The 14,233-nt window shown below is 40.3% G+C and overlaps 1 protein-coding gene across 2 annotated transcripts; it reads right to left on the bottom strand.

The window, feature by feature from the left end:
* Positions 1-541: 541 nt before the first annotated feature.
* On the bottom strand, positions 542-13,989 carry TMEM263 (transmembrane protein 263). Of its 2 annotated transcripts, XM_069859859.1 has the most exons (5): positions 13,849-13,910; positions 12,873-12,934; positions 8,974-9,107; positions 8,326-8,395; positions 542-3,520 (listed from the first exon to the last, which is right to left on the bottom strand). In XM_069859859.1, exons 3-5 carry the CDS (start codon positions 8,974-8,976, stop codon positions 3,234-3,236), a joined length of 360 nt encoding a protein of 119 aa, XP_069715960.1. In that variant the 5' UTR covers positions 8,977-9,107; positions 12,873-12,934; positions 13,849-13,910; the 3' UTR covers positions 542-3,233. The 2 variants fall into 2 exon arrangements, with proteins under 2 accessions (XP_069715960.1, XP_069715952.1); XM_069859851.1 differs by lacking the exons at positions 8,974-9,107; positions 13,849-13,910 and adding an exon at positions 13,965-13,989.
* Between the last annotated feature and the right edge of the window lie 244 nt (positions 13,990-14,233).

Raw genomic sequence — 14,233 nt, 5'->3', positions numbered from 1 at the left:
CAAAACAATGTTTTCTCTGAAAATTCAGCATTTCTACGGGTATCTTTTTTACAGACCTTGAAATAGTTTATTCCCATCACTTACAGTACTTCCAGAAGCAACGATGAAACAGGAAAGTGAAATATTTCCTTAATAGAGTCACAGGCTGAGCTACCACCAACTCATTTCCCATTCTGAATCTTTTAATTCCTCCTCCTCTTTCAAAACAAAGACATAAGCAGAAAGACTCCTTTTCTTTACCAGAAGACCAAAATTCATTCAATCCTCTGTGCCTGGGACCTATTTCTCTCTACTTCACAGAACTCATTTATTATAAAACCTCAGGGAAGCTCCCAATTACGAAAATGCCGTATTGCTGAAATCCACCTCCTGGTCTCTTGCTGTCACTCACAGTGAACGTGAACCAGTCACTACTATTTAAGCCTGGCACATAAAAGCCCACAGACCGGCTTTTCATTGCATAGTCAGCGGTCAGGCATACAAGTCTTCTTCATAAACATTTCCCCTTTTGAAATGCAGGCTGGGAGAGTAAAATAAAACCATCCCAAAACACATGGACAACCCCACTCCCTATGAAAATTTTAGTCCCACATTCCATTCAGCTCCCTCCAATTGCAGAAGCAGGTTATTCCCAAGCCTCAGTTCCCAGGAAAAATTAGTGCAAGGGGTTTTGTGTTGTGTTTATGCACGGCGCACACACTGAAGTTACTGGTTCTGTTATGAGCTGGTTGGTGCTATTTAGATGGAAGGAAAAGACACTCTGGGGCATGATACTGTGGGAAAATTTATACCTACATAAGCCTTTCTTCACAAATGAACTGAGGAAGCTTTCAAATGTCTGAAACAGCAACAATTTAATGTTTCACAAGTGTCAGATAAGAATAAGAACAAGTTTTTAGGATAAAGCAAGTTTCATAAGTGAATGGAAAATACGCAGGATATAGCACAAAGCTCTTTTCAAAAACTAAAACCATATGCCATGTAAAGTGTTTTAGTTAACAACATTCAGAAGGAATAACTACAGGATATGTTAAGAACAAAACATAACAAAGTGTTGGCAGCTCTTTACAGATCGAACATTGCTTATCTCAGACCACATTTTTTTTTTCAGCAAGTTTCATAGTATAAAAATTAGAGAATGTCATAAAAAAAAAAAAAAGAGTATGACCAGTTCATGGTGTCCAGAGAATAATTAAGGAAGGGTTTGGTTGAGCGTCACAAATATCACTACACTTCAAACAGGTGACTCTCAATAGTTGAGTGGTAGCACTCTGCGGATATATCTATACTGGAAACCGCAGGGGAGCAGACCATACTAAATGATTTGCTGCAGCTAATTGCCTCCGATACCCAAGCTAGCTCATTTCTAGAGCTCACTGGCATCCTTGAACTACACTATACTCTACGCCATTAGCTTTTGACTATAAAAACCAGTTAGGAGTCTTCCATCTGTTGCATAAACTTAGCCCATCACACCCTCGCAGCAGACTGGTGCATCAAACCAAAGGAGTAGATAGCTGTGTTGGGTTTTTGGTCTCTCCCCCACCCCGAATCCCCATGGTGACAAATAGCATACTACTGACGTATACAACAATTACTCCTATCAAATAAAAGTTGTTCCAGACTGCATTTGAAGTACCCATGGCACAGAGAAACCAGGTGACTGATGTACCATAATTCACACACAGCATACTTTCAACAACCATGAGTGTAAGACTAAGTTACAGACAAGTGATATGTTTTGACTTTTAATTTCTAAAAAGCCTCCCTGTATTTCTTTCTTATACAGCCGCAGCCACTGAAAAAGTCAGCTTACGTGCTGAGTTCTTTGAAGGAACACAAGTTCTTAGAAAATACTGCACACACAACATTCACAGCGTTTTTAGGGGCTTCCAAAGAGGTTACTTGTTTGCAAAGTCAGTACACAAAAAAGAACCTCCAACAGCTTCTATTTTAAGGCAACCTCAAGCTGTGTCATTACAAGTGCATTTTGCTTCACACACTGCAGAGGACCAACAGTTGTTCCCATTCGAGGTGTGTTAACATCTAGAATCTGTCAGTATACAATTTACTCTTTTTTTTTCTTCTTCTTAAGGCCTCATCTACCTTTTTTGGTTTGTTTTAAATAGAAGTATTGCATTTCATTCAAAAATCAAAATGCAAAGTGTGAGAGAAAGATGTAGTGAAAAATTCCTTGCATTTGCTTAAACCTGGTGCATCACAGAGCCGAGACAACAGCTTTGCTAGTTCTTCAGTGGTTTCCAATTACACAAAGGAATTTCTTTCAAGTCAGTTGTGCTAGAAAACCACAAATATCAGCCATGCTTCCACGAAGCCATCATTTTTTCTAGTGTCTGTAAGAAGGTTATTAGAAGCAAGTTTTCACTTGCAGGAGACAGATGCATATCATTAAATACACCTGAGATGGAGCAATCTTGTTTTCAGTAAAAACTGACAAAACTTCAGGTTATCAGGACTCATAAAGAGAGGCTAAAGCTCATTCTGTGAGCTGCATTGAAATAACATGACAGCTCTTTACGCAGCTTCACCTAGTAAAAAAATGTATTTTTTTCTAAGAAGCCATTAACTTAATTTACTCTTTATGATCCCTTCTATGACATGAAGCTTTTTCACTTCTATCTCCCACTCTCATTTCCGATTTCTGCACACCTCCAAATCTATTTGCACCAATCCACACTGGCAGAAAGCAGTCACTGACAGTTTACAGTCATTGATAGTTTACAGGCTGCCTGCAAATAGCGTTTCATAACCGAAACTATTAAGGTACTTCCAGCAATGCCGTTAAACACAGCCGAAGGATCCTTAGCAGGAGGATGGGGAAACCACTGAGAACAGTAAATGGCATCTTGTCATACTGATGGTACGGCAGAGACTACCAAGGTTCTGTGTTCACATTTTAGTCCAAAACTGCAAAAGACTTTCAGTAAATGAATATTGAAATGTGTATTATCCCTTCAGATACACTTACTCACTTCTACAGTTACCAAGTGTAACATTTCACAAGATACAAAGTTTTAATCTAGGCTCTAATAAATCTTCCGACTGTGCTAACCAAGCTGCTTCTGTCCTTTTCAGATAAAACTGAGTTACTTGCACAGCTCTTTAGAAGATAAGGTGTCTAAGACACATGGCTTCTCATGGTCCAAATCTTAGCAGATTTTAATGCCACCGGTGTAATATTCTGGAGAATCAAATATTTCTCAGTTTTGGTTTTAGTCAGACTTATCCTTTTTCTTTCCTGTTAAAGGCACTTTACTTGCAACAGCAGATCCTACAGCTGTAACACCTCCAGCCACAGCAGAAACGCTTCCTTTGACTAGCCCCACTCCCATGGAAGGCACAGATGTGACCGCTGTTTTGGTAATTTCCAAGCTCTTCCCTCCAATCCAAGCAACACCCCCAATTGTGGCACCAACAGCTCCTTTTGTGACACTGAAGAGGCCACCAGTCACACGAGAAAGCATTCCAGGCTGCTGCTGTGGGTGGTCTTTTAATGAACCTAAGGGAGGAAAAAAACAATTAAGTCAATCACAGTGCTATGATTAAAGCATTTTCAAAAGAAAGTTGTTCGTAAGTATTTCCTTTTCCAGTCTAACAGCCACTGCACACAGGACACACTTATCTTGCAGGCTGTTTTTCTTGGATGCTCACACGATACCTTTGGTCCAAGTAAGAAAAGACACTTTGCCACGGTGAGCCATACCTCAATGCTGTTTTCTAAACCACGAGTTAATATCGAATCTACAAACATCAGGCATAAAGCTTCCACACGGTCTTACATGATAAACTTCTGTTTTCTGTGTGCATCAACACTTTCCCAGACTCTTGTGGCCAAGTCAGCCTCATTTCTGGACTTTATTAATGGCAGGGGTGAACCCTCCTGTTCCCCCATTAATAATATTCAGAGTTAATCCACAGGGAACACACATCCCAAAAGAGCAGCAGCACTACCTTGCTGTTCAGATCTCTAAAAAAGTTGAAAAAGTTTCCTGAAGAAGCAAAGACAAAGGTTTATTAAAAAGAGGGAGCTGTTCTTGGAAAAGCATTCACCTTGACAAAAAGTTGTTCCTCTCCTTAATAATTACTGTTCTGAAGACGTCTTTACACAGGTTGTGTGCAGGGGTCAGGAAAGAAGGAAAGGAGGTTACACATTACAGTAATCAGAGGAGTCAAAACAAGCAAGAGAAAGACAATACTGATGCCAACTCTTCACTGTATCACTTTCTTCGTTGCGTACACAAGTTTAATTTTCTTCCAAAAATGCTGTTCCTGTAATTTGGATTGAGAAGTGGTGGTGGCAGCAAAGCCCGATGGCCAAATAAGCCCATTAAATACCAAGAGTGGTCCTCAAAGGCATTAAAAATAGCAAGACTTATAGGCTCCCAACAGAAGTCCCAACATGACACACAAACCAAATCTCAAACGATAGGATTTCTGTTATTGACCATATAAATGTTTGGTTTTTTTTCCTTTTTAATGTTATGTTTATCCTGCACTTTGCAGTTCCTTGCTATATGCTGTATAAGTCAATTCCAATTCGATATTTATGGTACAATTACCTAGCCTCAAAATAATAGAGTATTTGAGTAATAGAAAGACTCCCAGAATTAGCAACTTAGCCTTCCAATAGTTTAGTATTACTTCATATTTCTAAATATAGGCTTCAAAATCCTAAAGAGAAACATGCACTTCGCCTTTAAATGCAATCAAGTCAACTCCATGACCCCCTACTGCACACGCATCATCTAATCTAATCAGGTTGAGAGCTGGTCTTTAGCCTAAAGAAGAGAAGGCCCCAGGAAGACCTTATAGCACCTTTCTAGTACTTTAAGGGGACACAGAGGAAAAAAACCTATACTCAGCACCTGACAGTGCATTCACCCTGCATTGCCACATGCCTTAAACAGGTCTCTGCCTCCAGTGCCCCTGACTGCTGACAACTCACAGAGGACAGTTTCCAAGAGTCACCTTCCCAGCACTCATCTGCTACAAGATGAAAAAAGGGTGAACAACTTCCCATGTGCCTCCTATGAGTTTGTGATACTGTCAGGCAAAATTCACTAAAAAAGTGCAAAGTTCAGAGTTTATATGTGGATGCTCAGAATAATTCAAACAAAAGTTGCCATCTAAATGACAGAATTTCTTGCATGAAGAGGAACAGTGCAGCTCAGGGGAGCAAATACTACTAAAAATGCTTCCGGCTTATACTAATCTCTCTCATTTAAGAAATTAACATGGACAACAGAAAGGGCTGTGGAATTTAGAAACATAATTGACAGCCTTTTACTTCAAGTGAAGTAATACCCTCAGCTGGTTCAATTCTAGGCCAGTGGCTTTCAACCTGGATATCTCCAGAAAAACACACTGCGAACACAAGTTCACAGAGATCAGAACTTCTAGTTACATATGGAAAGCCTCTAGAGAGCCACGCTCTGAAAGGAGTATATAGGGCCATCCACCATCTAGGTATTTTTTCACTAGAGGATTCTTGTGACAGACTTACACACCTTGTAAAAAACCTGGTCAGGAAGTATTTCACTTCCACATAACTGGATCACCATCATCAGGCTGAAAAGCAAAGTCTTATCACATTGAATTTTAAGAACCTATTTCAATAAATCAGACCTGATATTAGCAAGAAAGGAACCATCATAGCTAGCTTAAAAAAATAGTGGGAGAGAAACAAACAAAATTAATCATAAAACGCTTTTTCTCACATTACTTAAGGCAGCCAAGCCTTTGACAACACCTACTCTATTTCACAAGTGTAACTGCTGACTGTGACTTGGTGCATTAATAACTGCTGGCGATGGCTGCCACGCTCCCATCTCATTCCCATTTGCACTGTCCATTAGATCTAGTAAATGCTTGTGGCAGCAAAGAGTTTTTACTGTTAGTTGATTTCTATTCTAGGATACACATTCCTGGTCTCTTTGTTTCCAACCAGGATGAGAAAGAAGGTAAACCAAATCATTCCTAAATCTAGGGAGAAAATGACACAAGTTCCCTGTTCAGGGACTGGCTCCACCATGCTACGTTGCAGCCAGCTTCTTGCTGAAAAAGAATCCAAGAGCAAACAGGAGTCTGAGTGAGTGCAGGTTGCAAAGGTTGGCACCACTTGCAAAGCAGAAAGCGAAGCATTAGAAGAGCACTGCTCATGGAAAGCACGAGCACAAAAGCTTCTTCTACATATGTATTTCTTTAAAGCCTTTGGGCACCAAACTTGTTGAGAGTGGTTTGGACAAACTGGAACTATTTCTAACTTTATGAAAACCTGCAAATTGGTTTCAGAATTGATCCTTTCCTCCAGGGACTTTTTTTTGGCAGCATGTTCAGTGAGACTATGTTCTTGCCAGCAATGAACTGGTGGCTTTTCATCCACACTTGGCCACCTTTCCATGACGGTGTAAGCACATTGCATAGGAAGGCAATTAAAACATTAAAACAGGGACGTTCAAGGGTATTCCAACATTTTAACTAAAATCATAAGGGCTGAAGAGTGCAGGTGAAACAGAATCAAAAGGAAAAAGCTTCTTCAAGGATGGAGTTTCTACTGAGATGAGCTGGGTTTCATTCTTCCTCTGACTACACCAACTTTTCTCTATCCATTTAGACTTCATATTCAAACTCATTATTATCAGATTGAAAGAGGACATACTGCGCAAAAGAAAATAAGTTTCAATTGCTCACAAATTTTATTTAAAACCTTGCAATACCTAGTGATGATCAGACTCTGTTATGCTCCGAATCTAGACAATCTGTTGAATATTCCAGGAAGATAAAAAAATGCCTGCTTGTTTTTCACTGCCTCGCTCAAGAAATAATTGGTTTTAGTTTTCCGTCAGACCACTGTTCACATATAAAACACAATTCAACCTTCAAGGACAAAAAAAAAGGCACCTTAAAAATTAGACCTGAAGATAACACACATTAGGATATAGATTCCAATCTGGTATTCACTTTCAGAAATGCTTCTGGGATCCCGAAAACCCCATCAGGGCTTGAAAAGAAAGCTTTTTGTCCTCACACCATGACACTGTAACAAGTTCAAGTATAGCAGAGTTTAAGAACCACTGCACCACAAAGATCTACTTCTCCTTTTCCTCTCACCTTCTTGCATTATGTTTCCTGTCTAGTAGTCATTAAGAACAGAATGAGCTATTCCACTTTGACCCCTTCTGCTACAGTTAGTGGATAATACTGTTGTTCAAGTGAAGTAAATTGTTCAGTTATACACCATATAAAAGCTGAGGGGGGGAAAAACCCAATCCAGCCAACAAACAGAGCTGTAAAGAGCCACTATAAACTGAAGAGCAACAAAAGGAGAGGAATCAGGACTCACCGACCTCTATATCCAACACATTGAGTCTTAAAGCAAGAGAAGACAGAACACGGACAACTTCTGTGCCAAGAATGGCTTAGAATCATAGAATAACCAGGTTGGAAGAGATCCACCAGATCATTGAGTCCAACCATTCCAATCAAACACTAAACCATGCCCCTTAGCACCTCGACTACCCGTGCCTTAAACACCTCGAGGGAAGGTGAATCAACCACCTCCCTGGGCAGCCTCTGCCAGTGCCCAATGACCCCTTCTGTGAAAAAATTGATCTAATATGCCTCCAGTCACATTATGCAAACAAGACACTTCACAGTTCTGCTATTCCAGGGCCCAGAAGGTAACTCTGCTCATTTGCAACTGCATTTCCTCCGCAGTTCTAATAACCGATATAAGATTCATTTGATTCAGGAGACCAAGATGCCACTGCATTAATTAAGTCAAATGTTTGTTTGTTTTTATTAAACCACGAGATTAAGTCAACAGATAGAACCTTGATTAACTGCATGATGGAGAAGGGTCTCCAAAGGTAGTAATAAAGTTCCATACATCTTTTTAAACACATCTTGTTTAAAAGTCACAACCACTATGAACTCAGCAAGGTATCCAAAAGTGAAGCTGGGCTCTCTCCATCTCATAGAGCGAAAAGCAGAAATAAATACTTACGGGACTTATTCCCATCTCTGGAAACTAACCTGCAAATTATGTCCTGCAGTATTCGCCTATATTCTCTATAATTTACCAGTTGTTCACTGAGTTATATTCAGTGGCCTTATTGTTATCAGGACAATGCAGAAATGAACAATAATCCAGGCCCATCCCATCATCTCAGGGCTCACTTCCTTACTATTAATTAAATGAAAACGAGAAGTGTTTACCTTGCAGATCAATTTTTTTTTAAGCAAGAACTGAACTTTGGATTAGTTTCTATGAATTTACATCCTACTATGAAAACTGATACATACCTTCTGGTGGTTCATCATGAAGGTATGATGGGACTTCCTGTTGATTTTTGTCAGTTTGATTCATCATTGCCTAAAAAAATAAGATGAAGAAATTCACATATGCTATGAAATAAATGCCATGAAAACAAGATGGAAGAATTGCAATGAAAAAAACTCCATTTATTATGTAGCAGTAGTGCATACACAGTGTGGTGACAGCAGCAAAACTAGACTGTTTTAACTCAACACAAGCTTTCCAATCAAAACATTTCAGACAGATTTCTTTACATCAAAAGCTGTTTCCTACAGCAGTTCTAGAGCAGCAGTCCCTGACACTGAGGGGAGGCACAGCAGAAAGCTCAAATTAGCAGCTCTGCTTACTACATTTTCCCTTCAGAGAAGAAGAAAGCAATATTTAGTCCAGGCTTCCCTCCTGCTTTTCTCCCATACCAAAGACTGCTTTGGTGTTTAAGCTCTGCCTCCTCCCCTGAGTCCCCCTGCCAATCCTGCTTTCCCTCCTCAGCAGGCACTGAGGTGAAAGGAGAAAGAAAAACAAGCTGCACTATATCACATCCTTCTATCTTCTTGCCAGTGACCTCTTAGTTCCGTTCCCCCCTGCACAAATACACAAGCCTTTAAATAATTTAATTTCTTCCAAGAGTGACTAACCATCACAAAAATAATCCCAGCCTCTGTTGCTGTGCCCAGATGTCTCTGTGCCTCCTTTGGGTGAGAAAACAGCAGCTGGGATCTGAAGAAGGGATGATGAGGCAGAAGCAGAACTTGAAGGTGGGAAAACTCACCTAGAAAACAACAGTAAAACCCTCACGTTGCAATTATGAAGTCAAAACATCACAGTAAAAACTGGCACCCACACACTAGATGATAGATCTTTGGATGCAAAGCAAGGCTAAATTGAATATTAAAGAGCCCTCACATCCAGCACTAAGGGTATCAGTTCACAACTCTGAAACCTGGGTAGCTTTACACAAGAAGCTGAACGGGAAAGGAAGCAAAAAACAATGTACTACCAGGACAGATGATTTGATGGCAATGCTGAACAAGTACCTCTTAAAAGCCAGAAACACAACGTGGAAACTAAGAAATAAGAAAGTGAGTAGGAACACATCAAGATGGAAGACTAAACACATGAGGGCTAAGAGGCAATTTGAAAAAAGTTATGTAATTCCATATTATTTTATTTAATCACAGGTCAGCAAGTCAAGGGAAAAAAAAATAAAAAGAGCCTGATGATCACAGGCAGCAACTGAGGGCAATCAGGTTCTGAGAAAGGACTGGATTCAGATACCAGGTGATTACTTTGCATTCATGTAATGCAAGCTGGAAAAAATACAAAGATTTCATCCTCACTGTGTGAAGTTACACGCAAGTGTCCTTTTTTTTTTTCAACCTGAAACAAAAATATTAAGCACTAGAACAAAGAGAAGGCAGACACTAAGAAACCCACAGGCCTGACCTTATCTTACCAAAAATCTGTACAGAACTGAAATAACTGTTTCTACATAACATGTGACTACATTGTTCCTTAAGATGATTACTGTAACAGGAACCTGGGAGATTGTTGCATTAGGAAAGATCCTAAAAAAATAAATAAAAATCACAACCTAGCAAGCCTTACTTCAAACAAAGGAATTATAAAAGCGATCAAAAATAGTTTTAAAACAGACTCAAGGGAAACAGATTACTTAAGCAACAGATAAATTAGTTTTCATAAAGAACAATCTCTGCTAATACATTTATAGAATCACAGAATAGTTTGGGTTGGAAGGAACCTTAAAGATCCAGTTCCAACTCCTCTGCCATGGGCAGGGACACCTCCCACCAGACCAGGCTGCCAGCCTGCATGTAACTTGCAAAAGAAACACAGATGCAATAGCTTGTTTGAGCTTCCAAAAAGTTTCTGTCAACAATTCCTCATAAGAGGCTCAGTAAAGTTATTTAATCTTCCGAGGAAAGTCTAAATACTGCCCAGGATTATCAACAACTTCAGAGAGGAGTTGAAGTAAGTTACCAGTTTTGAACACAGCAGAACACTAGAAAGGGTCACAGGAGTCCACACAAATTTCAGTATTTTTCAGTGTTAAGAAGGTAGCGAACACCGCAGCACTGGCAGCGGATACAGCCCCAATGAGATACTGAGGCTCTCTTGCACTGGGCATCAAGCAAGTATTAAATTAAATTCCAACGGAAAGAATCTGAGTATGAATCACAAACAGATAGCTTGGGGAAAAGATGCCTTCGTAACTCTCCATAATCTAGGTTGGGCCGCTGTCAGATCTATTTGCGGTCCCTGCAACACCAAATGAGCAAAGCAAACGTATTGGCAGGGGAATTTCACAGCAGAATTTCTAGTTTGGTGATAAAATATTTTTTAAGAAGTGTAAATAATGTGTTGGGATTTAAAAAAAAAGCAACAACAAAACAGTGACAAAATGAGGTGTTCTCTCCACTGCTACATTCCCCAGAATCTCAAGGTTTTTGACCACAACTACTTTTTAACAGCTAGACAGGAATATTACACAATATATCGCTCACATGCAATGATTTAACAGACTCTCAGCTTCTCTTAAACCACAGAAATACTTGACTCTCTTACAACTACATAGATCGCAGCTGTCTATCTTCTACAGCTCAGGCACCAGTAAGTTGCTGCTACCAGACCCCAGAAGCCAACAGAGTATTACGTGTGCCCAAGAAGAGCAGCTAAGGGCAAAATAACTCTCTTGGTAAGACTGAATTCATTCTACGCAGAAGGGAGCCTTCATGGCTCTGCAGATCAGAAAGCTGAAGACTAATGTGTGATGTATAGTTCTACAGATGCCTGGAAAAACTCCAGGGATGCTCCAAAAGCCTAACCAGCTTGCACTAGTTTTTACTCCATACCGTTCTCCTACTGCATCATTGCAAGTGAAAACAGAATCATGTTGCTCTCAGAAAACGCTGAGAGCAGTTATTTGGTACGCAAGAGAGCTCACAAAGCACAATTCCAAGTCCTTTTGTTTTTCTGTAGAAGCTCTCTAGTGAATCACAGAACCAAGATTGAGATCCAACAAAGGACTTAAGCAGAAAATTTTAAGATATCTAGGTTACAGTCTGCATTATGCATCCTTGTAGCCAATTTAATGTATCAGGAGATGCAAGAGCCTCAGAAAAGTGGTCTAAAATTCTGTCTGCTAAACAGGGTGCAGCATCATTGCCAAACAGGAAATAGTATGCACAGGAGCACATCTTAAACCTGTCTTGCCTCCAGAGATTCAAGGTGAGTATTTCTATTGACTGGAGGTCAAAGGCCTGGAATAACTGCTTGGTGGCAGATTACTTCACGCAGTCTTCAAACAAAAAGTGCAGGAATATCTTTTTTTTCCCCTTCAAAATTTGTGAGTTAGAAAAGCAGAAGCCATTCACTATCCTTACATTATACCACCAAGGTGAAGGCACCCACTTAAGAGTTCAATACCTCCTTCACCCAATAAGATCCAAGCTTTTATGTTCCACGTTGCAGGGGTCCCCTGTCCACCAGACTGTAGTGTATCCTAAGGGAGGTTCTTCTTCACCCTCCTGCTGAAGGTGTGTCCCCCCAGAGAAGAAGAAAGCAAAGTTCATGAGACCTGATAGACTGCAGCTCAGCTAACACCCAAGACACCAATCTGGAGGTGCATGGATAAGACTCACATGGAGGGAATTCAGTCAAACAGGGTATTTATTAAGGAACCTTGAAAGCTTAAGTTGGAACCTGCAGACTCAAAGTCCCCTCTGCACTGAATCATTAGTCACAATTACTATCAGTACTGCAAGCGCATGCAACAAGCCAAACAGTTATCAGAAGCTCGAACTTTGGAACTTTTCTGATACACTTTTCAGAATCTTGTTCAAAGTATGACAAGACTGGCCCTCACCAAAAAAAAAAAAAAATCAAACAAAAAAATGGAAAAAAGCAAGCAAGCAAGTAGATCTTTCTTTGGCATTTTCATCCTGTGATGCCCCAATTCAGTGTCTCATGTCACTGGTTTTAAATGATCACATAGAATGAGGTGGGATCTCTGCGAGTCTTGGCAGAACTCATATGAACATTCACGAAGCAGACACCTAACGGATAAGCGGCACCCTCCAGCCTCCTCCTTCATCCGTGCAGCTGAATACATAAGCTTTTTATTTTCTTATGTTAAGAAGTGGAAGCAAACATGGAATGTAAAAGAGATTTCTAAAAGAGACACATATAAACTACTTCCTGTTATTTTGTTTTCCCCAGTGTGCTTATGAGGGTGCTTGTCAATCAAGAAATAAGGGATAATGTGTGGTTAAAAAAGATGAGAAGTTAAAATATGTCTTAACCTTCACACTAAAAAAACCCAATAATAAATGGAAGTCACACTTTCACTCTTCCACCTGTTTTGAAAGTAGTTTAGAAGAGAAATTTTAATTCAAGAGCTATTTATAACATGAACACTTTTACAGGACCCTGAATGAAAGCTCTAGGAAGCTTTGGAGGTAATGGTACAGCCACGTGTACGTTCACATCAAAGCTGATTAAAATAAAGCTTTCTCACCAAATAAATTCCTTCTTGAAGATGTCCAGATCGTTGTTTCCACCAAAGTATTCTGCAGACACCTGCAAGAAAAGTCGGTTAATGATGCCTTATGGAACAGCGCTACTGTCACATATATTTGCCACGGGAATATGGTGGGAATCATAAATACAAAGCCGTGTGGTAGGGCAGAAGCACACTTGGCATGGCCTTAAGATGCCAAAAATTTATGAGAGTTATCTCACCAAAACGCCGATTTCTCCTGTGTTCTTGGGCAATGGAGACAATTTTACTTGCTCCACATGCTGTCATGAGGATTGTGTTAAGCATGGTAACTGAATTTTAAGACACAACCTCTCCTTAACAAGTCTGCAATTCTTGGACAGCAAGAGGCATGGGCTGGAACCATTACAGACATGTGTGCAACGTCCTGAGCTTCAGATGATGCTCTTGATGGTCTTCCCAAACTTACAGACAAAAAGCCCTACTGTTTCAGCACAGCAAACCTAGCCCAAGCAGCAGCCAGTAAATACTGGCTTGTCTCGATGCCGCTACTAAGATATTTGCAGGCAGCAACAAATCTCCCTGAGGATGGGGCCAATTTCAGTTGGCAACACGCTGCTGCTCCAGAAGGCTGCAGCGCCAGCAGCAGGCAGTGCTGGAACTAATCACCTGACAGAACTGCAAACAAACCAATCACATCATCTTAGTCCACCACAAAAAATTTATCTTCCTTCTGCCCACCAGCCACACAGTCAGAAAGCTTGGGTACAGAGCTGATGGGAAACAAGACAACCCTCATCATGTGCACAGCCCTCCTTCCCCTCTTTCAGCAGCTGCAGCACATTACAAAGTGAACCCAATTGTCTTTCATGTACATGACAAAAAAGTGGCTTTAGGGAGGATATTTTAAGGAATACATATCGGGAAGAGTAACAGTGCTCTGCTCTCCAAATTAAACAAGGAAATAAGCATGAAGCCAAAAAGGTAATCCCACCCACAGCTGCTTTTCAGGGTATTGCTTCAAGCTGCGCAAATGACTCCTGACTATCAGCTTCCCTGCTTTACGCTTTGGATTAGGGCTCATGACATGTTAGAAGTAAGAGTGCTCACTGCTGCTCATTCTCTCAGCTATAACCCTCAGAGCACAGTCATTATGGAAATGAGGTTTTCAGGTAGGTGACTGAGCTTCTGTAAGAAAAAAAGGTTGACACAAACAGTGCTTAGGTAAAAAAAAAAAAAACAACAAATCCAGGCACGTAGAAAGCATGCAGCTAAAAATCAAGAGCATGGCTGACATTTCAACAAGCCCTCTGTTTAAAAGCCAAGCTTAAAAACTCAATTTATATACAAAGCAGGAGCAGCTTGGAAGCAAGAATGCC

Source organism: Phaenicophaeus curvirostris, chromosome 1 (assembly GCF_032191515.1).
Source record: "Phaenicophaeus curvirostris isolate KB17595 chromosome 1, BPBGC_Pcur_1.0, whole genome shotgun sequence".
NCBI classification, from domain to species: Eukaryota; Metazoa; Chordata; class Aves; order Cuculiformes; family Cuculidae; genus Phaenicophaeus; species Phaenicophaeus curvirostris.
The sequence above is the reverse complement of the archived record's forward strand: the minus strand, read 5'-3'. Positions and strand labels throughout refer to the sequence as shown.